This window comes from Scyliorhinus torazame, chromosome 20 (assembly GCF_047496885.1).
Source record: "Scyliorhinus torazame isolate Kashiwa2021f chromosome 20, sScyTor2.1, whole genome shotgun sequence".
Taxonomy (NCBI): Eukaryota; Metazoa; Chordata; class Chondrichthyes; order Carcharhiniformes; family Scyliorhinidae; genus Scyliorhinus; species Scyliorhinus torazame.
In genome coordinates this window covers 2,492,846-2,519,604 of record NC_092726.1, presented here as the reverse complement: position 1 = coordinate 2,519,604, position 26,759 = coordinate 2,492,846, and the positions used below count along the sequence as shown (strand labels likewise).

The 26,759-nt window shown below is 52.9% G+C and overlaps 1 protein-coding gene across 2 annotated transcripts in view; it reads left to right on the top strand.

The window, feature by feature from the left end:
* Positions 1-24,708, top strand: part of LOC140396723 (fibroblast growth factor 17-like) — a 99,554-nt gene extending 74,846 nt beyond the window's left edge. For both annotated transcript variants that reach the window (XM_072485469.1, XM_072485468.1), the window contains exon 5: positions 24,263-24,708. In XM_072485469.1, coding sequence (XP_072341570.1) covers positions 24,263-24,559 — 297 coding nt within the window. In that variant the 3' untranslated portion in view covers positions 24,560-24,708. The remainder of the gene's footprint in view (positions 1-24,262) is intronic.
* The last annotated feature ends 2,051 nt before the right edge of the window (positions 24,709-26,759 follow it).

Below are 26,759 nucleotides of genomic sequence, written 5' to 3'. Positions count from 1 at the left end.
GAGAGAGAGAGACAGCAGGGTCTAGAAGCCTCTGCCTTCAGACAACAGGCAGCAGAGAGAGAGAGAGAGAGACACAGCAGGGTCTAGAAGCCTCTGCCTTCAGACAGTAGGTAGCAGAGAGAGAGAGAGAGACAGCAGGGTCTAGAAGCCTCTTCCTTCAGAAAGTAGGTGGCAGAGAGAGAGAGAGAGAGAGACAGCAGGGTCTAGAAGCCTCTTCCTTCAGACAGTAGGCAGCAGAGAGAGAGAGACAGCAGGGTCTAGAAGCCTCTGCCTTCAGACAGTAGGCAGCAGACAGAAAGAGAGAGACAGCAGGGTCTAGAAGCCTCTTCCTTCAGACAGTAGGCAGCAGAGAGAGAGAGACAGCAGGGTCTAGAAGCCTCTGCCTTCAGACAGTAGGCAGCAGAGAGAGAGAGAGAGAGACAGCAGGGTCTAGAAGCCTCTTCCTTCAGACAGTAGGTAGCAGAGAGAGAGAGAGAGAGACAGCAGGGTCTAGAAGCCTCTGCCTTCAGACAGTAGGCAGCAGACAGAGAGAGAGAGACAGCAGGGTCTAGAAGCCTCTTCCTTCAGACAGTAGGCAGCAGAGAGAGAGAGACAGCAGGGTCTAGAAGCCTCTTCCTTCAGACAGTAGGCAGCAGAGAGAGAGAGACAGCAGGGTCTAGAAGCCTCTGCCTTCAGACAACAGGCAGCAGAGAGAGAGAGAGAGAGAGACAGCAGGGTCTAGAAGCCTCTGCCTTCAGACAGTAGGCAGCAGAGAGAGAGAGAGAGAGACAGCAGGGTCTAGAAGCCTCTGCCTTCAGACAGTAGGCAGCAGAGAGAGAGAGAGAGACAGCAGGGTTTAGAAGCCTCTGCCTTCAGACAACAGGTAGCAGAGAGAGAGAGAGAGAGACAGCAGGGTCTAGAAGCCTCTGCCTTCAGACAGTAGGTAGCAGAGAGAGAGAGAGAGAGACAGCAGGGTCTAGAAGCCTCTTCCTTCAGACAGTAGGTAGCAGAGAGAGAGAGAGAGAGAGAGAGACAGCAGGGTCTAGAAGCCTCTTCCTTCAGACAGTAGGTAGCAGAGAGAGAGAGAGACAGCAGGGTCTAGAAGCCTCTTCCTTCAGACAGTAGGCAGCAGAGAGAGAGAGAGAGAGACAGCAGGGTCTAGAAGCCCCTGCCTTCAGACAGTAGGCAGCAGAGAGAGAGAGAGAGAGAGACAGCAGGGTCTAGAAGCCTCTTCCTTCAGACAGTAGGCAGCAGAGAGGGAGAGAGAGACAGCAGGGTCTAGAAGCCTCTGCCTTCAGACAACAGGTAGCAGAGAGAGAGAGAGAGACAGCAGGGTCTAGAAGCCTCTGCCTTCAGACAGTAGGTAGCAGAGAGAGAGAGAGACAGCAGGGTCTAGAAGCCTCTTCCTTCAGACAGTAGGTAGCAGAGAGAGAGAGAGAGAGACAGCAGGGTCTAGAAGCCTCTTCCTTCAGACAGTAGGCAGCAGAGAGAGAGAGAGAGAGACAGCAGGGTCTAGAAGCCCCTGCCTTCAGACAGTAGGCAGCAGAGAGAGAGAGAGAGAGACAGCAGGGTCTAGAAGCCTCTGCCTTCAGACAACAGGTAGCAGAGAGAGAGAGAGAGAGAGACAGCAGGGTCTAGAAGCCTCTGCCTTCAGACAGTAGGCAGCAGAGAGGGAGAGAGAGACAGCAGGGTCTAGAAGCCTCTGCCTTCAGACAGTAGGTAGCAGAGAGAGAGAGAGAGACAGCAGGGTCTAGAAGCCTCTTCCTTCAGACAGTAGGCAGCAGAGAGAGAGAGAGAGAGAGAGACAGCAGGGTCTAGAAGCCTCTTCCTTCAGACAGTAGGCAGGACAGAGAGAGAGAGAGAGACAGCAGGATCTAGAAGCCTCTTCCTTCAGACAGTGGGCAGCAGAGAGAGAGAGACAGCAGGATCTAGAAGCCTCTTCCTTCAGACAACAGGCAGCAGAGAGAGAGAGAGAGAGAGAGACAGCAGGGTCTAGAAGCCTCTGCCTTCAGACAGTAGGTAGCAGAGAGAGAGAGAGAGACAGCAGGGTCTAGAAGCCTCTGCCTTCAGACAGTAGGTAGCAGAGAGAGAGAGAGACAGCAGGGTCTAGAAGCCTCTGCCTTCAGACAGTAGGCAGCAGAGAGAGAGAGAGACAGCAGGGTCTAGAAGCCTCTGCCTTCAGACAGTAGGCAGCAGAGAGAGAGAGACAGCAGGGTCTAGAAGCCTCTTCCTTCAGACAGTAGGCAGCAGAGAGAGAGAGACAGCAGGGTCTAGAAGCCTCTTCCTTCAGACAGTAGGCAGCAGAGAGAGAGAGACAGCAGGGTCTAGAAGCCTCTGCCTTCAGACAGTAGGCAGCAGACAGAAAGAGAGAGACAGCAGGGTCTAGAAGCCTCTTCCTTCAGACAGTAGGCAGCAGAGAGAGAGAGACAGCAGGGTCTAGAAGCCTCTGCCTTCAGACAGTAGGCAGCAGAGAGAGAGAGAGAGAGACAGCAGGGTCTAGAAGCCTCTTCCTTCAGACAGTAGGTAGCAGAGAGAGAGAGAGAGAGAGACAGCAGGGTCTAGAAGCCTCTGCCTTCAGACAGTAGGCAGCAGACAGAGAGAGAGAGACAGCAGGGTCTAGAAGCCTCTTCCTTCAGACAGTAGGCAGCAGAGAGAGAGAGACAGCAGGGTCTAGAAGCCTCTTCCTTCAGACAGTAGGCAGCAGAGAGAGAGAGACAGCAGGGTCTAGAAGCCTCTGCCTTCAGACAACAGGCAGCAGAGAGAGAGAGAGAGAGAGAGACAGCAGGGTCTAGAAGCCTCTTCCTTCAGACAGTAGGTGGCAGAGAGAGAGAGAGAGAGAGACAGCAGGGTCTAGAAGCCTCTGCCTTCAGACAGTAGGCAGCAGAGAGAGAGAGAGAGACAGCAGGGTCTAGAAGCCTCTGCCTTCAGACAACAGGTAGCAGAGCAGAGAGAGAGAGAGACAGCAGGGTCTAGAAGCCTCTGCCTTCAGACAACAGGCAGCAGAGAGAGAGAGAGAGAGACAGCAGGGTCTAGAAGCCTCTGCCTTCAGACAGTAGGTAGCAGAGAGAGAGAGAGACAGCAGGGTCTAGAAGCCTCTTCCTTCAGACAGTAGGCAGCAGAGAGAGAGAGAGAGACAGCAGGGTCTAGAAGCCTCTGCCTTCAGACAACAGGCAGCAGAGAGAGAGAGAGAGAGAGACAGCAGGGTCTCGAAGCCTCTGCCTTCAGACAACAGGTAGCAGAGAGAGAGAGAGAGAGAGAGAGAGACAGCAGGGTCTAGAAGCCTCTTCCTTCAGACAGTAGGCAGCAGAGAGAGAGAGAGAGAGACAGCAGGGTCTAGAAGCCTCTTCCTTCAGACAGTAGGCAGCAGAGAGAGAGAGAGAGACAGACAGCAGGGTCTAGAAGCCTCTGCCTGAAGACAGTAGGTAGCAGAGAGAGAGAGAGAGACAGCAGGGTCTAGAAGCCTCTTCCTTCAGACAGTAGGCAGAGAGAGAGAGAGAGAGAGAGAGACAGCAGGGTCTAGAAGCCTCTTCCTTCAGACAGTAGGCAGAGAGAGAGAGAGAGAGACAGCAGGGTCTAGAAGCCTCTTCCTTCAGACAGTAGGCAGAGAGAGAGAGAGAGAGAGAGACAGCAGGGTCTAGAAGCCTCTTCCTTCAGACAGTAGGCAGCAGAGAGAGAGAGACAGCAGGGTCTAGAAGCCTCTGCCTTCAGACAACAGGCAGCAGAGAGAGAGAGAGAGAGACACAGCAGGGTCTAGACGCCTCTGCCTTCAGACAGTAGGTAGCAGAGAGAGAGAGAGAGACAGCAGGGTCTAGAAGCCTCTTCCTTCAGAAAGTAGGTGGCAGAGAGAGAGAGAGAGAGAGACAGCAGGGTCTAGAAGCCTCTGCCTTCAGACAGTAGGCAGCAGAGAGAGAGAGAGACAGCAGGGTCTAGAAGCCTCTTCCTTCAGACAACAGGCAGCAGAGAGAGAGAGAGAGAGAGACAGCAGGGTCTAGAAGCCTCTGCCTTCAGACAGTAGGCAGCAGAGAGAGAGAGAGAGAGACAGCAGGGTCTAGAAGCCTCTGCCTTCAGACAGTAGGCAGCAGAGAGAGAGAGAGAGACAGCAGGGTCTAGAAGCCTCTGCCTTCAGACAACAGGTAGCAGAGAGAGAGAGAGAGACAGCAGGGTCTAGAAGCCTCTGCCTTCAGACAGTAGGTAGCAGAGAGAGAGAGAGAGAGAGAGAGACAGCAGGGTCTAGAAGCCTCTTCCTTCAGACAGTAGGTAGCAGAGAGAGAGAGAGAGAGAGAGAGACAGCAGGGTCTAGAAGCCTCTTCCTTCAGACAGTAGGTAGCAGAGAGAGAGAGAGAGAGAGAGAGAGACAGCAGGGTCTAGAAGCCTCTTCCTTCAGACAGTAGGCAGCAGAGAGAGAGAGAGAGACAGCAGGGTCTAGAAGCCCCTGCCTTCAGACAGTAGGCAGCAGAGAGGGAGAGAGAGACAGCAGGGTCTAGAAGCCTCAGCCTTCAGACAACAGGTAGCAGAGAGAGAGAGAGAGACAGCAGGGTCTAGAAGCCTCTGCCTTCAGACAGTAGGTAGCAGAGAGAGAGAGAGAGAGAGAGAGAGACAGCAGGGTCTAGAAGCCTCTTCCTTCAGACAGTAGGTAGCAGAGTGAGAGAGAGAGACAGCAGGGTCTAGAAGCCTCTTCCTTCAGACAGTAGGCAGCAGAGAGAGAGAGAGAGAGACAGCAGGGTCTAGAAGCCCCTGCCTTCAGACAGTAGGCAGCAGAGAGAGAGAGAGAGAGACAGCAGGGTCTAGAAGCCTCTGCCTTCAGACAACAGGTAGCAGAGAGAGAGAGAGAGAGAGAGAGACAGCAGGGTCTAGAAGCCTCTGCCTTCAGACAGTAGGCAGCAGAGAGGGAGAGAGAGACAGCAGGGTCTAGAAGCCTCTGCCTTCAGACAGTAGGTAGCAGAGAGAGAGAGAGAGACAGCAGGGTCTAGAAGCCTCTTCCTTCAGACAGTAGGCAGCAGAGAGAGAGAGAGAGAGAGAGACAGCAGGGTCTAGAAGCCTCTTCCTTCAGACAGTAGGCAGGACAGAGAGAGAGAGAGAGAGAGAGAGACAGCAGGATCTAGAAGCCTCTTCCTTCAGACAGTGGGCAGCAGAGAGAGAGAGACAGCAGGATCTAGAAGCCTCTTCCTTCAGACAACAGGCAGCAGAGAGAGAGAGGGAGAGAGAGAGAGACAGCAGGGTCTAGAAGCCTCTGCCTTCAGACAGTAGGTAGCAGAGAGAGAGAGAGAGACAGCAGGGTCTAGAAGCCTCTGCCTTCAGACAGTAGGTAGCAGAGAGAGAGAGAGACAGCAGGGTCTAGAAGCCTCTGCCTTCAGACAGTAGGCAGCAGAGAGAGAGAGAGACAGCAGGGTCTAGAAGCCTCTGCCTTCAGACAGTAGGCAGCAGAGAGAGAGAGAGAGACAGCAGGGTCTAGAAGCCTCTGCCTTCAGACAGTAGGCAGCAGAGAGAGAGAGAGAGACAGCAGGATCTAGAAGCCTCTTCCTTCAGACAGTAGGCAGCAGAGAGAGAGAGAGACAGCAGGGTCTAGAAGCCTCTGCCTTCAGACAACAGGCAGCAGAGAGAGAGAGAGAGAGAGACAGCAGGGTCTAGAAGCCTCTGCCTTCAGACAGTAGGTGGCAGAGAGAGAGAGAGAGAGAGACAGCAGGGTCTAGAAGCCTCTTCCTTCAGACAGTAGGCAGCAGAGAGAGAGAGAGAGAGAGACAGCAGGGTCTAGAAGCCTCTTCCTTCAGACAGTAGGCAGCAGAGAGAGAGAGAGAGAGAGAGACAGCAGGGTCTAGAAGCCTCTTCCTTCAGACAACAGGCAGCAGAGAGAGAGAGAGACAGCAGGGTCTAGAAGCCTCTGCCTTCAGACAGTAGGCAGCAGAGAGAGAGAGAGAGAGACAGCAGGGTCTAGAAGCCTCTGCCTTCAGACAGTAGGCAGCAGAGAGAGAGAGAGAGAGAGACAGCAGGGTCTAGAATCCTCTGCCTTCAGACAACAGGCAGCAGAGAGAGAGAGAGACAGCAGGGTCTAGAAGCCTCTTCCTTCAGACAGTAGGTAGCAGAGAGAGAGAGAGAGAGACAGCAGGGTCTAGAAGCCTCTTCCTTCAGACAGTAGGCAGCAGAGAGAGAGAGAGAGAGACAGCAGGGTCTAGAAGCCTCTGCCTTCAGACAGTAGGCAGCAGACAGAGAGAGAGAGACAGCAGGGTCTAGAAGCCTCTTCCTTCAGACAGTAGGCAGCAGAGAGAGAGAGACAGCAGGGTCTAGAAGCCTCTGCCTTCAGACAACAGGCAGCAGAGAGAGAGAGAGAGAGAGAGACAGCAGGGTCTAGAAGCCTCTTCCTTCAGACAGTAGGTGGCAGAGAGAGAGAGAGAGAGAGACAGCAGGGTCTAGAAGCCTCTGCCTTCAGACAGTAGGCAGCAGAGAGAGAGAGAGAGACAGCAGGGTCTAGAAGCCTCTGCCTTCAGACAACAGGTAGCAGAGCAGAGAGAGAGAGAGACAGCAGGGTCTAGAAGCCTCTGCCTTCAGACAACAGGCAGCAGAGAGAGAGAGAGAGACAGCAGGGTCTAGAAGCCTCTGCCTTCAGACAGTAGGTAGCAGAGAGAGAGAGAGACAGCAGGGTCTAGAAGCCTCTTCCTTCAGACAGTAGGTAGCAGAGAGAGAGAGAGAGAGAGAGACAGCAGGGTCTAGAAGCCTCTTCCTTCAGACAGTAGGCAGCAGAGAGAGAGAGAGAGACAGCAGGGTCTAGAAGCCTCTGCCTTCAGACAACAGGCAGCAGAGAGAGAGAGAGAGAGACAGCAGGGTCTAGAAGCCTCTGCCTTCAGACAACAGGTAGCAGAGAGAGAGAGAGAGACAGCAGGGTCACGAAGCCTCTTCCTTGAGACAGTAGGTGGCAGAGAGAGAGAGACAGCAGGGTCTAGAAGCCTCTTCCTTCAGACAGTAGGTAGCACAGAGAGAGAGAGAGACAGCAGGGTCTAGAAGCCTCTTCCTTCAGACAGTAGGCAGCAGAGAGAGAGAGAGAGAGAGAGAGAGAGAGAGCAGGGTCTAGAAGCCTCTTCCTTCAGACAGTAGGCAGCAGAGAGAGAGAGAGAGAGAGAGAGACAGCAGGGTCTAGAAGCCTCTTCCTTCAGACAGTAGGCAGCAGAGAGAGAGAGAGAGAGAGAGAGACAGCAGGGTCTAGAAGCCTCTTCCTTCAGACAGTAGGTAGCAGAGAGAGAGAGAGAGACAGCAGGGTCTAGAAGCCTCTTCCTTCAGACAGTAGGCAGCAGAGAGAGAGAGAGAGAGAGAGACAGCAGGATCTAGAAGCCTCTTCCTTCAGACAACAGGCAGCAGAGAGAGAGAGAGAGAGAGAGAGACAGCAGGGTCTAGAAGCCTCTTCCTTCAGACAGTAAGCAGCAGAGAGAGAGAGACAGCAGGGTCTAGAAGCCTCTGCCTTCAGACAACAGGCAGCAGAGAGAGAGAGAGAGACAGCAGGGTCTAGAAGCCTCTTCCTTCAGACAGTAGGTGGCAGAGAGAGAGAGAGAGAGAGACAGCAGGGTCTAGAAGCCTCTGCCTTCAGACAGTAGGCAGCAGAGAGAGAGAGAGAGAGACAGCAGGGTCTAGAAGCCTCTGCCTTCAGACAGTAGGCAGCAGAGAGAGAGAGAGAGAGACAGCAGGGTCTAGAAGCCTCTTCCTTCAGACAGTAGGCAGCAGAGAGAGAGAGAGAGACAGCAGGGTCTAGAAGCCTCTGCCTTCAGACAGTAGGCAGCAGAGAGAGAGAGAGAGACAGCAGGGTCTAGAAGCCTCTTCCTTCAGACAGTAGGCAGCAGAGAGAGAGAGAGAGAGAGAGAGAGCTTCCTTCAGACAGTAGGCAGCAGAGAGAGAGACAGCAGGATCTAGAAGCCTCTTCCTTCAGACAACAGGCAGCAGAGAGAGAGAGAGAGAGAGAGAGAGAGACAGCAGGGTCTAGAAGCCTCTTCCTTCAGACAGTAAGCAGCAGAGAGAGAGAGAGACAGCAGGGTCTAGAAGCCTCTGCCTTCAGACAACAGGCAGCAGAGAGAGAGAGAGAGAGACAGCAGGGTCTAGAAGCCTCTTCCTTCAGACAGTAGGTGGCAGAGAGAGAGAGAGAGAGAGACAGCAGGGTCTCGAAGCCTCTGCCTTCAGACAGTAGGCAGCAGAGAGAGAGAGAGAGACAGCAGGGTCTAGAAGCCTCTTCCTTCAGACAGTAGGCAGCAGAGAGAGAGAGACAGCAGGGTCTAGAAGCCTCTTCCTTCAGACAGTAGGCAGCAGAGAGAGAGAGAGAGAGAGAGAGACAGCAGGGTCTAGAATCCTCTTCCTTCAGACAGTAGGTAGCAGAGAGAGAGAGAGAGAGAGACAGCAGGGTCTAGAAGCCTCTGCCTTCAGACAGTAGGCAGCAGAGAGAGAGAGAGAGACAGTAGGGTCTAGAAGCCTTTGCCTTCAGACAGTAGGCAGCAGAGAGAGAGAGAGAGAGAGACAGCAGGGTCTAGAATCCTCTTCCTTCAGACAGTAGGTAGCAGAGAGAGAGAGAGAGAGAGACAGCAGGGTCTAGAAGCCTCTTCCTTCAGACAGTAGGCAGCAGAGAGAGAGAGAGAGAGAGACAGCAGGGTCTAGAAGCCTCTTCCTTCAGACAGTAGGCAGCAGAGAGAGAGAGAGAGAGAGACAGCAGGATCTAGAAGCCTCTGCCTTCAGACAGTAGGCAGCAGAGAGAGAGAGAGAGACAGCAGGGTCTAGAGGCCTTTGCCTTCAGACAGTAGGCAGCAGAGAGAGAGAGAGAGACACAGCAGGGTCTAGAAGCCTCTGCCTTCAGACAGTAGGCAGCAGAGAGAGAGAGAGAGACAGCAGGGTCTAGAAGCCTCTGCCTTCAGACAACAGGCAGCAGAGAGAGAGAGAGAGAGAGAGACAGCAGGGTCTAGAAGCCTCTGCCTTCAGACAGTAGGCAGCAGAGAGAGAGAGACAGCAGGGTCTAGAAGCCTCTGCCTTCAGACAGTAGGTGGCAGAGAGAGAGAGAGAGAGAGAGACAGCAGGGTCTAGAAGCCTCTTCCTTCAGACAACAGGCAGCAGAGAGAGAGAGAGAGAGACAGCAGGGTCTAGAATCCTCTTCCTTCAGACAGTAGGTAGCAGAGAGAGAGAGAGAGAGAGACAGCAGGGTCTAGAAGCCTCTTCCTTCAGACAGTAGGCAGCAGAGAGAGAGAGAGAGAGACAGCAGGGTCTAGAAGCCTCTGCCTTCAGACAGTAGGCAGCAGAGAGAGAGAGAGAGACAGCAGGGTCTAGAATCCTCTTCCTTCAGACAGTAGGTAGCAGAGAGAGAGAGAGAGACAGCAGGGTCTAGAATCCTCTTCCTTCAGACAGTAGGTAGCAGAGAGAGAGAGAGAGAGACAGCAGGGTCTAGAAGCCTCTGCCTTCAGACAGTAGGCAGCAGAGAGAGAGAGAGAGAGAGAGACAGCAGGGTCTAGAAGCCTCTTCCTTCAGACAACAGGCAGCAGAGAGAGAGAGAGAGAGACAGCAGGGTCTAGAATCCTCTTCCTTCAGACAGTAGGTAGCAGAGAGAGAGAGAGAGAGAGACAGCAGGGTCTAGAAGCCTCTGCGTTCAGACAGTAGGCAGCAGAGAGAGAGAGAGAGACAGCAGGGTCTAGAATCCTCTTCCTTCAGACAGTAGGTAGCAGAGAGAGAGAGAGAGAGAGACAGCAGGGTCTAGAATCCTCTTCCTTCAGACAGTAGGTAGCAGAGAGAGAGAGAGAGAGAGAGAGACAGCAGGGTCTAGAAGCCTCTGCCTTCAGACAGTAGGCAGCAGAGAGAGAGAGAGACAGCAGGGACTAGAAGCCTCTGCCTTCAGACAGTAGGCAGCAGAGAGAGAGAGAGAGACAGCAGGGTCTAGAAGCCTCTTCATTCAGACAGTAGGCAGCAGAGAGAGAGAGAGAGACAGCAGGGTCTAGAAGCCTCTTCCTTCAGACAGTAGGCAGCAGAGAGAGAGAGAGAGAGAGAGACAGCAGGGTCTAGAATCCTCTTCCTTCAGACAGTAGGTAGCAGAGAGAGAGAGAGAGAGAGAGAGACAGCAGGGTCTAGAAGCCTCTGCCTTCAGACAGTAGGCAGCAGAGAGAGAGAGAGAGACAGCAGGGTCTAGAAGCCTCTGCCTTCAGACAGTAGGCAGCAGAGAGAGAGAGAGAGAGAGAGACAGCAGGGTCTAGAAGCCTCTGCCTTCAGACAGTAGGCAGCAGAGAGAGAGAGAGAGAGAGAGACAGCAGGGTCTAGAATCCTCTTCCTTCAGACAGTAGGTAGCAGAGAGAGAGAGAGAGAGAGACAGCAGGGTCTAGAAGCCTCTGCCTTCAGACAGTAGGTAGCAGAGAGAGAGAGAGAGACAGCAGGGTCTAGAATCCTCTTCCTTCAGACAGTAGGCAGCAGAGAGAGAGAGAGAGACAGCAGGGTCTAGAAGCCTCTGCCTTCAGACAGTAGGCAGCAGAGAGAGAGAGAGAGAGAGAGACAGCAGGGTCTAGAAGCCTCTGCCTTCAGACAGTAGGCAGCAGAGAGAGAGAGAGAGAGAGAGACAGCAGGGTCTAGAATCCTCTTCCTTCAGACAGTAGGTAGCAGAGAGAGAGAGAGAGAGAGACAGCAGGGTCTAGAAGCCTCTGCCTTCAGACAGTAGGCAGCAGAGAGAGAGAGAGAGACAGTAGGGTCTAGAAGCCTTTGCCTTCAGACAGTAGGCAGCAGAGAGAGAGAGAGAGAGACAGCAGGATCTAGAAGCCTCTGCCTTCAGACAGTAGGCAGCAGAGAGAGAGAGAGAGAGACAGCAGGGTCTAGAAGCCTCTGCCTTCAGACAGTAGGCAGCAGAGAGAGAGAGAGAGAGACAGCAGGGTCTAGAAGCCTCTGCCTTCAGACAGTAGGTAGCAGAGAGAGAGAGAGAGAGAGAGACAGCAGGGTCTAGAAACCTCTGCCTTCAGACAACAGGCAGCAGAGAGAGAGAGAGAGACAGCAGGGTCTAGAAGCCTCTGCCTTCAGACAACAGGCAGCAGAGAGAGAGAGAGAGAGACAGCAGGGTCTAGAATCCTCTTCCTTCAGACAGTAGGTAGCAGAGAGAGAGAGAGAGAGAGAGACAGCAGGGTCTAGAAGCCTCTTCCTTCAGACAGTAGGCAGCAGAGAGAGAGAGAGAGACAGCAGGGTCTAGAAGCCTCTTCCTTCAGACAGTAGGCAGCAGAGAGAGAGAGAGAGAGAGACAGCAGGGTCCAGAAGCCTCTTCCTTCAGACAGTAGGCAGCAGAGAGAGAGAGAGAGAGAGAGACAGCAGGGTCTAGAAGCCTCTGCCTTCAGACAGTCGGCAGCAGAGAGAGAGAGAGAGACAGCAGGGTCTAGAAGCCTCTTCCTTCAGACAGTAGGTAGCAGAGAGAGAGAGAGAGAGAGAGAGACAGCAGGGTCTAGAAGCCTCTTCCTTCAGACAGTAGGGAGCAGAGAGAGAGAGAGAGAGACAGCAGGGTCTAGAAGCCGCTGCCTTCAGACAGTAGGCAGCAGAGAGAGAGAGAGAGAGACAGCAGGGTCTAGAAGCCTCTGCCTTCAGACAGTAGGCAGCAGAGAGAGAGAGAGACAGCAGGGTCTAGAAGCCTCTGCCTTCAGACAGTAGGCAGCAGAGAGAGAGAGAGAGAGAGAGAGACAGCAGGGTCTAGAAGCCTCTTCCTTCAGACAGTAGGGAGCAGAGAGAGAGAGAGAGAGACAGCAGGGTCTAGAAGCCTCTGCCTTCATACAGTAGGCAGCAGAGAGAGAGAGAGAGAGAGAGAGACAGCAGGGTCTAGAAGCCTCTTCCTTCAGACAGTAGGCAGCAGAGAGAGAGAGAGAGAGAGAGACAGCAGGGTGTAGAAGCCTCTGCCTTCAGACAGTAGGCAGCAGAGAGAGAGAGAGAGAGAGAGACAGCAGGGTCTAGAAGCCTCTGCCTTCAGACAACAGGCAGCAGAGAGAGAGAGAGAGACAGCAGGGTCTAGAAGCCTCTTCCTTCAGACAGTAGGCAGCAGAGAGAGAGAGAGAGACAGCAGGGTCTAGAAGCCTCTGCCTTCAGACAGTAGGCAGCAGAGAGAGAGAGAGAGACAGCAGGGTCTAGAAGCCTCTGCCTTCAGACAGTAGGCAGCAGAGAGAGAGAGAGAGAGAGAGACAGCAGGGTCTAGAATCCTCTTCCTTCAGACAGTAGGTAGCAGAGAGAGAGAGAGAGAGAGACAGCAGGGTCTAGAAGCCTCTGCCTTCAGACAGTAGGCAGCAGAGAGAGAGAGAGAGACAGTAGGGTCTAGAAGCCTTTGCCTTCAGACAGTAGGCAGCAGAGAGAGAGAGAGAGACACAGCAGGATCTAGAAGCCTCTGCCTTCAGACAGTAGGCAGCAGAGAGAGAGAGAGAGAGACAGCAGGGTCTAGAAGCCTCTGCCTTCAGACAGTAGGCAGCAGAGAAAGAGAGAGACAGCAGGGTCTAGAAGCCTCTGCCTTCAGACAGTAGGCAGCAGAGAGAGAGAGAGAGAGAGAGACAGCAGGGTCTAGAAGCCTCTGCCTTCAGACAACAGGCAGAAGAGAGAGAGAGAGAGAGAGAGAGACAGCAGGGTCTAGAAGCCTCTGCCTTCAGACAGTAGGCAGCAGAGAGAGAGAGACAGCAGGGTCTAGAAGCCTCTGCCTTCAGACAGTAGGCAGCAGAGAGAGAGAGAGACAGCAGGGTCTAGAAGCCTCTTCCTTCAGACAACAGGCAGCAGAGAGAGAGAGAGAGAGACAGCAGGGTCTAGAATCCTCTTCCTTCAGACAGTAGGTAGCAGAGAGAGAGAGAGAGAGAGACAGCAGGGTCTAGAAGCCTCTTCCTTCAGACAGTAGGCAGCAGAGAGAGAGAGAGAGAGAGAGAGACAGCAGGGTCTAGAATCCTCTTCCTTCAGACAGTAGGCAGCAGAGAGAGAGAGAGAGAGACAGCAGGGTCTAGAAGCCTCTGCCTTCAGACAGTCGGCAGCAGAGAGAGAGAGAGAGACAGCAGGGTCTAGAAGCCTCTTCCTTCAGACAGTAGGTAGCAGAGAGAGAGAGAGAGAGAGAGACAGCAGGGTCTAGAAGCCTCTTCCTTCAGACAGTAGGCAGCAGAGAGAGAGAGAGAGAGAGAGAGACAGCAGGGTCTAGAAGCCTCTTCCTTCAGACAGTAGGCAGCAGAGAGAGAGAGAGAGAGAGAGACAGCAGGGTCTAGAAGCCTCTGCCTTCAGACAGTCGGCAGCAGAGAGAGAGAGAGAGACAGCAGGGTCTAGAAGCCTCTTCCTTCAGACAGTAGGTAGCAGAGAGAGAGAGAGAGAGAGACAGCAGGGTCTAGAAGCCTCTTCCTTCAGACAGTAGGCAGCAGAGAGAGAGAGAGAGACAGCAGGGTCTAGAAGCCTCTGCCTTCAGACAGTAGGCAGCAGAGAGAGAGAGAGACACAGCAGGGTCTAGAAGCCTCTGCCTTCAGACAGTAGGCAGCAGAGAGAGAGAGAGAGACAGCAGGGTCTAGAAGCCTCTTCCTTCAGACAGTAGGCAGCAGAGAGAGAGAGAGAGAGAGAGACAGCAGGGTGTAGAAGCCTCTGCCTTCAGACAGTAGGCAGCAGAGAGAGAGAGAGAGACACACAGCAGGGTCTAGAAGCCTCTGCCTTCAGACAGTAGGTTGCAGAGAGAGAGAGAGAGAGACAGCAGGGTCTAGAAGCCTCTTCCTTCAGACAGTAGGCAGCAGAGAGAGAGAGAGACAGCAGGGTCTAGAAGCCTCTTCCTTCAGACAGTAGGCAGCAGAGAGAGAGAGAGACAGCAGGGTCTAGAAGCCTCTGCCTTCAGACAGTACGCAGCAGACAGCGAGAGAGAGAGAGAGAGAGAGAGAGACAGCAGGGTCTAGAAGCCTCTGCCTTCAGACAGTAGGCAGCAGAGAGAGAGAGAGAGAGAGAGACAGCAGGGTCTAGAAGCCTCTTCCTTCAGACAACAGGCAGCAGAGAGAGAGAGAGAGAGACAGCAGGGTCTAGAATCCTCTTCCTTCAGACAGTAGGTAGCAGAGAGAGAGAGAGAGAGAGACAGCAGGGTCTAGAAGCCTCTGCGTTCAGACAGTAGGCAGCAGAGAGAGAGAGAGAGACAGCAGGGTCTAGAATCCTCTTCCTTCAGACAGTAGGTAGCAGAGAGAGAGAGAGAGAGAGACAGCAGGGTCTAGAATCCTCTTCCTTCAGACAGTAGGTAGCAGAGAGAGAGAGAGAGAGAGAGAGACAGCAGGGTCTAGAAGCCTCTGCCTTCAGACAGTAGGCAGCAGAGAGAGAGAGAGACAGCAGGGACTAGAAGCCTCTGCCTTCAGACAGTAGGCAGCAGAGAGAGAGAGAGAGACAGCAGGGTCTAGAAGCCTCTTCATTCAGACAGTAGGCAGCAGAGAGAGAGAGAGAGACAGCAGGGTCTAGAAGCCTCTTCCTTCAGACAGTAGGCAGCAGAGAGAGAGAGAGAGAGAGAGACAGCAGGGTCTAGAATCCTCTTCCTTCAGACAGTAGGTAGCAGAGAGAGAGAGAGAGAGAGAGAGACAGCAGGGTCTAGAAGCCTCTGCCTTCAGACAGTAGGCAGCAGAGAGAGAGAGAGAGACAGCAGGGTCTAGAATCCTCTTCCTTCAGACAGTAGGCAGCAGAGAGAGAGAGAGAGACAGCAGGGTCTAGAAGCCTCTGCCTTCAGACAGTAGGCAGCAGAGAGAGAGAGAGAGAGAGAGACAGCAGGGTCTAGAAGCCTCTGCCTTCAGACAGTAGGCAGCAGAGAGAGAGAGAGAGAGAGAGACAGCAGGGTCTAGAATCCTCTTCCTTCAGACAGTAGGTAGCAGAGAGAGAGAGAGAGAGAGACAGCAGGGTCTAGAAGCCTCTGCCTTCAGACAGTAGGCAGCAGAGAGAGAGAGAGAGACAGTAGGGTCTAGAAGCCTTTGCCTTCAGACAGTAGGCAGCAGAGAGAGAGAGAGAGAGACAGCAGGATCTAGAAGCCTCTGCCTTCAGACAGTAGGCAGCAGAGAGAGAGAGAGAGAGACAGCAGGGTCTAGAAGCCTCTGCCTTCAGACAGTAGGCAGCAGAGAGAGAGAGAGAGAGACAGCAGGGTCTAGAAGCCTCTGCCTTCAGACAGTAGGTAGCAGAGAGAGAGAGAGAGAGAGAGACAGCAGGGTCTAGAAACCTCTGCCTTCAGACAACAGGCAGCAGAGAGAGACAGCAGGGTCTAGAAGCCTCTGCCTTCAGACAACAGGCAGCAGAGAGAGAGAGAGAGAGACAGCAGGGTCTAGAATCCTCTTCCTTCAGACAGTAGGTAGCAGAGAGAGAGAGAGAGAGAGAGACAGCAGGGTCTAGAAGCCTCTTCCTTCAGACAGTAGGCAGCAGTGAGAGAGAGAGAGACAGCAGGGTCTAGAAGCCTCTTCCTTCAGACAGTAGGCAGCAGAGAGAGAGAGAGAGAGAGACAGCAGGGTCCAGAAGCCTCTTCCTTCAGACAGTAGGCAGCAGAGAGAGAGAGAGAGAGAGAGACAGCAGGGTCTAGAAGCCTCTGCCTTCAGACAGTCGGCAGCAGAGAGAGAGAGAGAGACAGCAGGGTCTAGAAGCCTCTTCCTTCAGACAGTAGGTAGCAGAGAGAGAGAGAGAGAGAGAGAGACAGCAGGGTCTAGAAGCCTCTTCCTTCAGACAGTAGGGAGCAGAGAGAGAGAGAGAGAGACAGCAGGGTCTAGAAGCCTCTGCCTTCAGACAGTAGGCAGCAGAGAGAGAGAGAGAGAGACAGCAGGGTCTAGAAGCCTCTGCCTTCAGACAGTAGGCAGCAGAGAGAGAGAGAGACAGCAGGGTCTAGAAGCCTCTGCCTTCAGACAGTAGGCAGCAGAGAGAGAGAGAGAGAGAGAGAGACAGCAGGGTCTAGAAGCCTCTTCCTTCAGACAGTAGGGAGCAGAGAGAGAGAGAGAGAGACAGCAGGGTCTAGAAGCCTCTGCCTTCATACAGTAGGCAGCAGAGAGAGAGAGAGAGAGAGAGAGACAGCAGGGTCTAGAAGCCTCTTCCTTCAGACAGTAGGCAGCAGAGAGAGAGAGAGAGAGAGAGACAGCAGGGTGTAGAAGCCTCTGCCTTCAGACAACAGGCAGCAGAGAGAGAGAGAGAGACAGCAGGGTCTAGAAGCCTCTTCCTTCAGACAGTAGGCAGCAGAGAGAGAGAGAGAGACAGCAGGGTCTAGAAGCCTCTGCCTTCAGACAGTAGGCAGCAGAGAGAGAGAGAGAGACAGCAGGGTCTAGAAGCCTCTGCCTTCAGACAGTAGGCAGCAGAGAGAGAGAGAGAGAGAGAGACAGCAGGGTCTAGAATCCTCTTCCTTCAGACAGTAGGTAGCAGAGAGAGAGAGAGAGAGAGACAGCAGGGTCTAGAAGCCTCTGCCTTCAGACAGTAGGCAGCAGAGAGAGAGAGAGAGACAGTAGGGTCTAGAAGCCTTTGCCTTCAGACAGTAGGCAGCAGAGAGAGAGAGAGAGACACAGCAGGATCTAGAAGCCTCTGCCTTCAGACAGTAGGCAGCAGAGAGAGAGAGAGAGAGACAGCAGGGTCTAGAAGCCTCTGCCTTCAGACAGTAGGCAGCAGAGAGAGAGAGAGAGAGAGAGACAGCAGGGTCTAGAAGCCTCTGCCTTCAGACAACAGGCAGAAGAGAGAGAGAGAGAGAGAGAGAGACAGCAGGGTCTAGAAGCCTCTGCCTTCAGACAGTAGGCAGCAGAGAGAGAGAGACAGCAGGGTCTAGAAGCCTCTGCCTTCAGACAGTAGGCAGCAGAGAGAGAGAGAGACAGCAGGGTCTAGAAGCCTCTGCCTTCAGACAGTAGGCAGCAGAGAAAGAGAGAGACAGCAGGGTCTAGAAGCCTCTGCCTTCAGACAGTAGGCAGCAGAGAGAGAGAGAGAGAGAGAGACAGCAGGGTCTAGAAGCCTCTGCCTTCAGACAACAGGCAGAAGAGAGAGAGAGAGAGAGAGAGAGACAGCAGGGTCTAGAAGCCTCTGCCTTCAGACAGTAGGCAGCAGAGAGAGAGAGACAGCAGGGTCTAGAAGCCTCTGCCTTCAGACAGTAGGCAGCAGAGAGAGAGAGAGACAGCAGGGTCTAGAAGCCTCTTCCTTCAGACAACAGGCAGCAGAGAGAGAGAGAGAGAGACAGCAGGGTCTAGAATCCTCTTCCTTCAGACAGTAGGTAGCAGAGAGAGAGAGAGAGAGAGACAGCAGGGTCTAGAAGCCTCTTCCTTCAGACAGTAGGCAGCAGAGAGAGAGAGAGAGAGAGAGAGACAGCAGGGTCTAGAATCCTCTTCCTTCAGACAGTAGGCAGCAGAGAGAGAGAGAGAGAGAGAGAGACAGCAGGGTCTAGAAGCCTCTGCCTTCAGACAGTCGGCAGCAGAGAGAGAGAGAGAGACAGCAGGGTCTAGAAGCCTCTTCCTTCAGACAGTAGGTAGCAGAGAGAGAGAGAGAGAGAGAGACAGCAGGGTCTAGAAGCCTCTTCCTTCAGACAGTAGGCAGCAGAGAGAGAGAGAGAGAGAGAGAGACAGCAGGGTCTAGAAGCCTCTTCCTTCAGACAGTAGGCAGCAGAGAGAGAGAGAGAGAGAGAGACAGCAGGGTCTAGAAGCCTCTGCCTTCAGACAGTCGGCAGCAGAGAGAGAGAGAGAGACAGCAGGGTCTAGAAGCCTCTTCCTTCAGACAGTAGGTAGCAGAGAGAGAGAGAGAGAGAGACAGCAGGGTCTAGAAGCCTCTTCCTTCAGACAGTAGGCAGCAGAGAGAGAGAGAGAGACAGCAGGGTCTAGAAGCCTCTGCCTTCAGACAGTAGGCAGCAGAGAGAGAGAGAGACACAGCAGGGTCTAGAAGCCTCTGCCTTCAGACAGTAGGCAGCAGAGAGAGAGAGAGAGACAGCAGGGTCTAGAAGCCTCTTCCTTCAGACAGTAGGCAGCAGAGAGAGAGAGAGAGAGAGAGACAGCAGGGTGTAGAAGCCTCTGCCTTCAGACAGTAGGCAGCAGAGAGAGAGAGAGAGACACACAGCAGGGTCTAGAAGCCTCTGCCTTCAGACAGTAGGTTGCAGAGAGAGAGAGAGAGAGACAGCAGGGTCTAGAAGCCTCTTCCTTCAGACAGTAGGCAGCAGAGAGAGAGAGAGACAGCAGGGTCTAGAAGCCTCTTCCTTCAGACAGTAGGCAGCAGAGAGAGAGAGAGACAGCAGGGTCTAGAAGCCTCTGCCTTCAGACAGTAGGCAGCAGACAGCGAGAGAGAGAGAGAGAGACAGCAGGGTCTAGAAGCCTCTGCCTTCAGACAGTAGGCAGCAGAGAGAGAGAAGAGAGAGAGACAGCAGGGTCTAGAAGCCTCTGCCTTCAGACAGTAGGCAGCAGACAGCGAGAGAGAGAGAGAGAGACAGCAGGGTCTAGAAGCCTCTGCCTTCAGACAGTAGGTAGCAGAGAGAGAGAGAGAGAGAGAGACAGCAGGGTCTAGAAGCCTCTGCCTTCAGACAGTAGGCAGCAGAGAGAGAGAGAGAGAGACAGCAGGGTCTAGAAGCCTCTGCCTTCAGACAGTAGGCAGCAGAGAGAGAGAGAGAGACAGCAGGGTCTAGAAGCCTCTTCCTTCAGACAGTAGGCAGCAGAGAGAGAGAGAGACAGCAGGGTCTAGAAGCCTCTGCCTTCAGACAGTAGGTAGCAGAGAGAGAGAGAGAGAGACAGCAGGGTCTAGAAGCCTCTGCCTTCAGACAGTAGGCAGCAGAGAGAGAGAGAGACAGCAGGGTCTAGAAGCCTCTGCCTTCAGACAGTAGGTAGCAGAGAGAGAGAGAGAGACAGCAGGGTCTAGAAGCCTCTTCCTTCAGACAGTAGGTAGCAGAGAGAGAGAGAGAGAGAGACAGCAGGGTCTAGAAGCCTCTTCCTTCAGACAGTAGGCAGCAGAGAGAGAGAGAGAGAGACAGCAGGGTCTAGAAGCCTCTTCCTTCAGACAGTAGGCAGCAGAGAGAGAGAGAGAGACAGCAGGGTCTAGAAGCCTCTGCCTTCAGACAACAGGCAGCAGAGAGAGAGAGACAGCAGGGTCTAGAAGCCTCTGCCTTCAGACAACAGGCAGCAGAGAGAGAGAGAGACAGCAGGGTCTAGAAGCCTCTGCCTTCAGACAGTAGGCAGCAGAGAGAGAGAGACAGCAGGGTCTAGAAGCCTCTGCCTTCAGACAGTAGGCAGCAGAGAGAGAGAGAGACAGCAGGGTCTAGAAGCCTCTGCCTTCAGACAACAGGCAGCAGAGAGAGAGAGAGAGAGAGAGACAGCAGGGTCTAGAAGCCTCTGCCTTCAGACAGTAGGCAGCAGAGAGAGAGAGAGAGACAGCAGGGTCTAGAAGCCTCTTCATTCAGACAGTAGGCAGCAGAGAGAGAGAGAGAGACAGCAGGGTCTAGAAGCCTCTTCCTTCAGACAGTAGGCAGCAGAGAGAGAGAGAGAGAGAGAGACAGCAGGGTCTAGAATCCTCTTCCTTCAGACAGTAGGTAGCAGAGAGAGAGAGAGAGAGAGAGAGACAGCAGGGTCTAGAAGCCTCTGCCTTCAGACAGTAGGCAGCAGAGAGAGAGAGAGAGACAGCAGGGTCTAGAAGCCTCTTCCTTCAGACAGTAGGCAGCAGAGAGAGAGAGAGAGAGACAGCAGGGTCTAGAAGCCTCTGCCTTCAGACAGTAGGCAGCAGAGAGAGAGAGAGAGAGAGAGACAGCAGGGTCTAGAAGCCTCTGCCTTCAGACAGTAGGCAGCAGAGAGAGAGAGAGAGAGAGAGACAGCAGGGTCTAGAATCCTCTTCCTTCAGACAGTAGGTAGCAGAGAGAGAGAGAGAGAGAGACAGCAGGGTCTAGAAGCCTCTGCCTTCAGACAGTAGGCAGCAGAGAGAGAGAGAGAGACAGTAGGGTCTAGAAGCCTTTGCCTTCAGACAGTAGGCAGCAGAGAGAGAGAGAGAGAGACAGCAGGATCTAGAAGCCTCTGCCTTCAGACAGTAGGCAGCAGAGAGAGAGAGAGAGAGACAGCAGGGTCTAGAAGCCTCTGCCTTCAGACAGTAGGCAGCAGAGAGAGAGAGAGAGAGACAGCAGGGTCTAGAAGCCTCTGCCTTCAGACAGTAGGTAGCAGAGAGAGAGAGAGACAGCAGGGTCTAGAAACCTCTGCCTTCAGACAACAGGCAGCAGAGAGAGAGAGAGAGACAGCAGGGTCTAGAAGCCTCTGCCTTCAGACAACAGGCAGCAGAGAGAGAGAGAGAGACAGCAGGGTCTAGAATCCTCTTCCTTCAGACAGTAGGTAGCAGAGAGAGAGAGAGAGAGAGAGACAGCAGGGTCTAGAAGCCTCTTCCTTCAGACAGTAGGCAGCAGAGAGAGAGAGAGAGACAGCAGGGTCTAGAAGCCTCTGCCTTCAGACAGTAGGCAGCAGAGAGAGAGAGAGAGAGAGACAGCAGGGTCTAGAATCCTCTTCCTTCAGACAGTAGGTAGCAGAGAGAGAGAGAGAGAGAGACAGCAGGGTCTAGAAGCCTCTTCCTTCAGACAGTAGGCAGCAGAGAGAGAGAGAGAGAGAGACAGCAGGGTCCAGAAGCCTCTTCCTTCAGACAGTAGGCAGCAGAGAGAGAGAGAGAGAGAGAGAGACAGCAGGGTCTAGAAGCCTCTTCCTTCAGACAGTAGGTAGCAGAGAGAGAGAGAGAGAGAGAGAGACAGCAGGGTCTAGAAGCCTCTTCCTTCAGACAGTAGGGAGCAGAGAGAGAGAGAGAGAGACAGCAGGGTCTAGAAGCCTCTGCCTTCAGACAGTAGGCAGCAGAGAGAGAGAGAGACACAGCAGCGTCTAGAAGCCTCTGCCTTCAGACAGTAGGCAGCAGAGAGAGAGAGAGAGAGAGACAGCAGGGTCTAGAAGCCTCTGCCTTCAGACAGTAGGCATCAGAGAGAGAGAGAGAGACAGCAGGGTCTAGAAGCCTCTGCCTTCAGACAGTAGGCAGCAGAGAGAGAGAGAGCTGCTTCCACATTGAGGGTCCTGGGTTCTCTCCAAAAAACTCCATCTGACAGGAACCAATCGCTGACAGTTGCCAGGCAGAATACTAACCCTGGCCAATCCATTGACCACCAACCAACCAATCAAAACAAACCCCTCCAATCTCTTGGTGCCATGGAGTCTGGGTTCTTCTGCCCAAAATACAAAACTTACATCCAGCAAGTGCCCACGAACAGCAATGTGACAGCGATTAGGTAATCTGCTTCAGTGATGGTGACTGGGAAATAAATATTGTCCCTGGGACACTGGGAAAAACTCCCCCTGTCCTTCTTTGAGACAGTGGTTGTGGGATTGTTCACAACCACCTGAAATGACTGTCCTCTTTCATCTGACCAGACTCGACATTCTGATCCACTGTTGGAGGGCTGGTTTCAGTCACTGAGACTGGAGAAGTTGTCCGAGCCTCACTCCACCTCCCTGCCTTTGGGAGATCTGCAGTCAATAGGCAGTGACGGCAGTGACAGTACGCTGACTCTGCTGCTTAATCAGCTGCAACCTGCCAAGGAGAGGGAGGTGGGAGCAGAGAATGATTACATGTTCCATGTATTGGGCTGACTTTCTGGCTGAAGTTGCTGTGGGCGGGCAGCTATTCCACCCTATGGTGACGGTATGGTTGAATACTGATTATTATGAAGCTGTTATTTGCCTTGAGAGCCCACCATCATCTCTCTTCCCCAACCTTTGATTCTTTCTCCCTTCCCAGCCGGCACCTGAGGCGGAATCAGATTGACCCCTTTATCGCCGTGCTCCTGACCTCCTCTGGTTCTGCAAACCGCCAAGATCTCTACAATCCGCCATTTCCGGCCTCTTGGCCATCCTCATTTTCCATAGCTCCACTGTTGACAGCCAAGGCACTAAATTCTGCAATTTCCTCTCTAAATCTCTCTCCTCCTTCAAGGGACCCCCTAAAAAATCTCCCCCTTTGGCCCAGCTTTTGGTAACCTTGTCCTCATAATCGTTGTGCGTGGCAGAATACCAAGTTTTGTTTGACTGCTTACCTGTGAAGTATCTTGGGACTTTTGACGATGTGAACAGGGCTGTATAAATGCAAGTTGTTGCTGATAGGATTTGCTCTTGGACTGGGATCTTGCTGTGCCCAAATTGCCCGTTACCTTTTTCCTGCGAAACAATAGTGACTGCGCTTTAGAAGTAATTTGTTGGCAGTACAGGGCTGTGCGATGTCCCGCTTGGTTTCGATCCCTTCACAAGTGGGGACAGTTTCTCCCTCTTGACTCTGTCCAGACCCCTCGTGAGTTTGAACATCTCCATCGAATCTCCTCTCAACCATCCCTTTTCCAAGGAAAACACTCCCAACTTTTCCAATCTATCTTCAGGACTGATCCTCCGATCTGGAATCACTCCCATGCATCTTTTCTGCACCCTCTCGGATGTCTATACGCCCTTCCTAAAGAGTGGCTTCCAGAACTGGAAGCAAGCTCCAACTGAGGCCTAACTAGTGGCTTACAAAAGTTCAATCAAACCTCCTTGCCCTGTACTCTGTGACCCTCCTGATGAAGCCGACGAAACCATGTGCTTTTCTTTAATTTTTCCAATAAGGGGCAATTTAGCGTGGCCAATCAACCTAAATTCGAACCCGGGCCTCAGCGCTGCAGTCCCAGTGCTAACCACTGCGCCACATGCCGTTCGGGGTCAGACATATATAAACACTCAGATCCCTCTGCTCCTTCAGCCCTTCGGGAATCATATCCTTTATTTTAGACTGTCTTTCCATTTTCAAAATAAATCACTTCGTATTTCTCTGCATTGAACTTCATCTGCCGTCTGTCTGCCCTTTGCACCAACCTGTCTGTATTCTACACCACCCTATTCTCACAGTGCACCAACCTGTCTGTATTCTACACCACCCTATTCTCACAGTGCACCAACCTGTCTGTATTCTACACCACCCTATTCTCACAGTGCACCAACCTGTCTGTATTCTACACCACCCTATTCTCACAGTGCACCAACCTGTCTGTATTCTACACCACCCTATTCTCACAGTGCACCAACCTGTCTGTATTCTACACCACCCTATTCTCACAGTGCACCAACCTGTCTGTATTCTACACCACCCTATTCTCACAGTGCACCAACCTGTCTGTATTCTACACCACCCTATTCTCACAGTTCACAATGGTTCCTAATTTTTATATGGTCTGCAAACTTTGCAATTATACTGTGTATGCCGAGGTCCAGGTCATTAATATATATCAGAAAGAGCAAAGGAGCCAACACTGATCCTGGGGAGCTCCAATACAGACCTTCCTCGAGCACAAAACATATTACCCACCACTCCTTCTTTCCCGTCACACAGCCAACCCCCTGTCAATGTTGCTCCTGTCCCTTTGGTTCCATGAGTATAACTTTGCTGACAAGTCTGTTTTATGCCACTGTTTCAGGTTTCTTTTGGAGACCGGTGTACACATCAACAGCATTGACCTCATGAAACCTTCTCTGTTACTTCTTCAGCAAAAACTCCAGCGCATTAGCTCAACATGATTTTCCCTGACAAAATCCACGCTGCCTTTCCTTAACTAGCCCACGTTTGCCCGTGTGACTATTAACTTTGTCCCAAAATATTCTTTCTGGAAGTTAAACTGACTGACATGCAGTTGCCGGGCTTATCTTTGGTCTCTTTTGACCAAGGGTGTGTAGCGTTTGTAATTCTCCAGCCCTCTGGGACCACCCCTGGGTCGATGGAAGGCTGGGAAATTACAGCCAGTGCGTCTGCAATGTGCACCCTCACTTCCTTCAGTCTCTTTGGGTACATCTCATCCGGTCCCAGTGTCGTATCCATTTCATAGAATCATAGAATTTACAGGTGGCCATTCAGCCCATCAAGTCTGCACTGGCCCTTGGAAAGAGCATCCTGTTTAAGCCCACACTTCCAATCTATACCCGTCACCCAGTAACCCCACCTAACCTTTTTGGACACCATGGGACAATTTATCACGGTCAATCCACCTAACCTGCACATCTTTGTGACTGTGGGAGGGAACCGGAGCACCCGGAGGAAACCCGCGCAGACACGGGGAGGACGTGCAGACTCCACACAGTCAGTGACCCAAGCTGGGAATCGAACCTGGGACCCTGGGGCAAAGCAACTGTGCTAACCACTGTGCTACCATGCTGCCTGGATTGGGTTTGATTTATTGTCCCGTGTACCGAGGTACAGTGAAAAGTATTGTTCTGCGTACAGACCAGGCAGACCGTTCCATACGTGAGAAAACATAGGAAATACATAAATACGCAATGTAAATATATTGTGGCTTTACATTTTAAGATATGAATGCAGCAATTTTTTTTTTGCTTTAACCTAGCTGGTTGGAAAGGGGAAGGATTGCATTTTTACCGAGATACTGTTGGAAAATAACTACACAGCGCTGAGGAACACCAAGTACGACGGCTGGTACATGGCCTTCACCAGGAAGGGCCAGCCCAGGAAAGCGACAAAGACCAGGCAGAATCAGAGGGAAGTCCACTTCATGAAGAGACTCTTCAAAGGGGAGCCTCTCTTCCCAAACCGGAACCGACAAAGGCACTTTGAGTTTATAAATTACCCAGTCTCCAAAAGGACTCGGAGGACCCGTCTGCCGAGGAGGAGGCACCGAACCTAGAGAAGGACAGCCCCCATGACTTTCAATATTTTTTAAATAAGATGTTCTATTTTTTTATACTTGGTTTTAAAGGGTAGATGGTGCAATGTAAGCAGGTTTTTTAAAAAAGCACAAAAAAAATTGATTAAATAAAAAAAATAAATGAAACAAGCTCCTAAAAATCAAATGTGTGCTGGATTGTGAATGCCAAGGATTGTTGTGTGAATTCATAGATAGATCATTGAGGAAATCCTGGTCAGATATATAAAGAAGGAAAGGATTTGTATTCCTATATCGCCATACACATCCTCAGGACATTCCAAAGTGCTTTACAGCCGGTGAAAGACTTTGAAACTCTTCTCAAAAGGGTAAAGTTCTCCAGGTGCTGCCACCGACCGCTGAACAATCCAGCGTGTGTCTCAGTCCGAGTCCCACTGCAGACAGCACTCTAATCTCCGTCCACATGCCGAGTGCAGTACTGAGGGACTGCTGCATTGTCACAGGTGCTGTTTTTAAAATGAGACATTAAAGCCAGGCCCCTTCTGCCCTCTCGACTCGGCACAAACTATCTCATGGCACGATTTCCAAGTGGAGCAGGGGAGACCTCCCCAGTGTCCCGGGCGAATTTTGATCCTTGGCCAACTTGACCAAAGCATCACCAGTCTCATGACTGTTGATGGGAGCTTGCTGTGTTTAAACCGGCTACCGTCTTTCCCTCATGACAGTCGTGACTACAATGTGAAAGAAAACCATTGGCAGTGAGGTGCTTTGGGAAATCCTGACATCATGAAAGTCACTAGAGAATGCGAGTTCTTTCCTTTTCCAGTCTCCCCTATCATCGAGGTTTCGATGGGGCTACAACCGAATGGAACACAATTTTACATCACACAGTGCCTTTAAAATACCTCCGACCCCCTTCCAGCAAAGCGTGAGGAATGAGTGCCGGGAAAGTTTTGAAAACTCTTCCGCTGAGGAAACGTCCCAGGCCAGGGGAGGTACGAGGGACTGTTTGTCCCCCCATTTCACAGTGTTATCAGGGCAAATGCAGAAGCAGAGATCCAGAACACGCAAGCTGCTGAAAGCTGCCAGGGAACAAAGCAAAGCTTCAGGAAACAGGTTCATTTCTGCCAGGGCCGCACGGTGACACAGTGTCTAGCACTGCTGCCTCACAGCGCAGGGCCGCACGGTGACACAGTGTCTAGCACTGCTGCCTCACAGCGCTGGGCCGCACGGTGACAGTGTCTAGCACTGCTGCCTCACAGCGCAGGGCCGCACGGTGACACAGTGATTAGCACTGCTGCCTCACAGCGCAGGGCCGCACGGTGACACAGTGATTAGCACTGCTGCCTCACAGCGCAGGGCCGCACGGTGACACAGTGATTAGCACTGCTGCCTCACAGCGCCAGGGCCGCACGGTGACACAGTGATTAGCACTGCTGCCTCACAGCGCAGGGCCGCACGGTGACACAGTGATTAGCACTGCTGCCTCACAGCGCAGGGCAGCACGGTGACACAGTGATTAGCACTGCTGCCTCACACTGCCAGGGCCGCACGGTGACACAGTGATTAGCACTGCTGCCTCACAGCGCAGGGCCGCACGGTGACACAGTGATTAGCACTGCTGCCTCACAGCGCAGGGCCGCACGGTGACACAGTGATTAGCACTGCTGCCTCACAGCGCCAGGGCCGCACGGTGACACAGTGATTAGCACTGCTGCCTCACAGCGCAGGGCAGCACGGTGACACAGTGATTAGCACTGCTGCCTCACAGCGCAGGGCGGCACGGTGACACACTGATTAGCACTGCTGCCTCACAGCGCAGGGCCGCACGGTGACACAGTGATTAGCACTGCTGCCTCACAGCGCAGGGCAGCACGGTGACACAGTGATTAGCACTGCTGCCTCACAGCGCAGGGCGGCACGGTGACACACTGATTAGCACTGCTGCCTCACAGCGCAGGGCAGCACGGTGACACACTGATTAGCACTGCTGCCTCACAGCGCAGGGCGGCACGGTGACACAGTGATCAGCACTGCTGCCTCACAGCGCAGGGCCGCACGGTGACACAGTGATTAGCACTGCTGCCTCACAGCGCAGGGCCGCACGGTGACACAGTGATTAGCACTGCTGCCTCACAGCGCAGGGCCGCACGGTGACACAGTGATTAGCACTGCTGCCTCACAGCGCAGGGCCGCACGGTGACACAGTGGTTCGCACTGC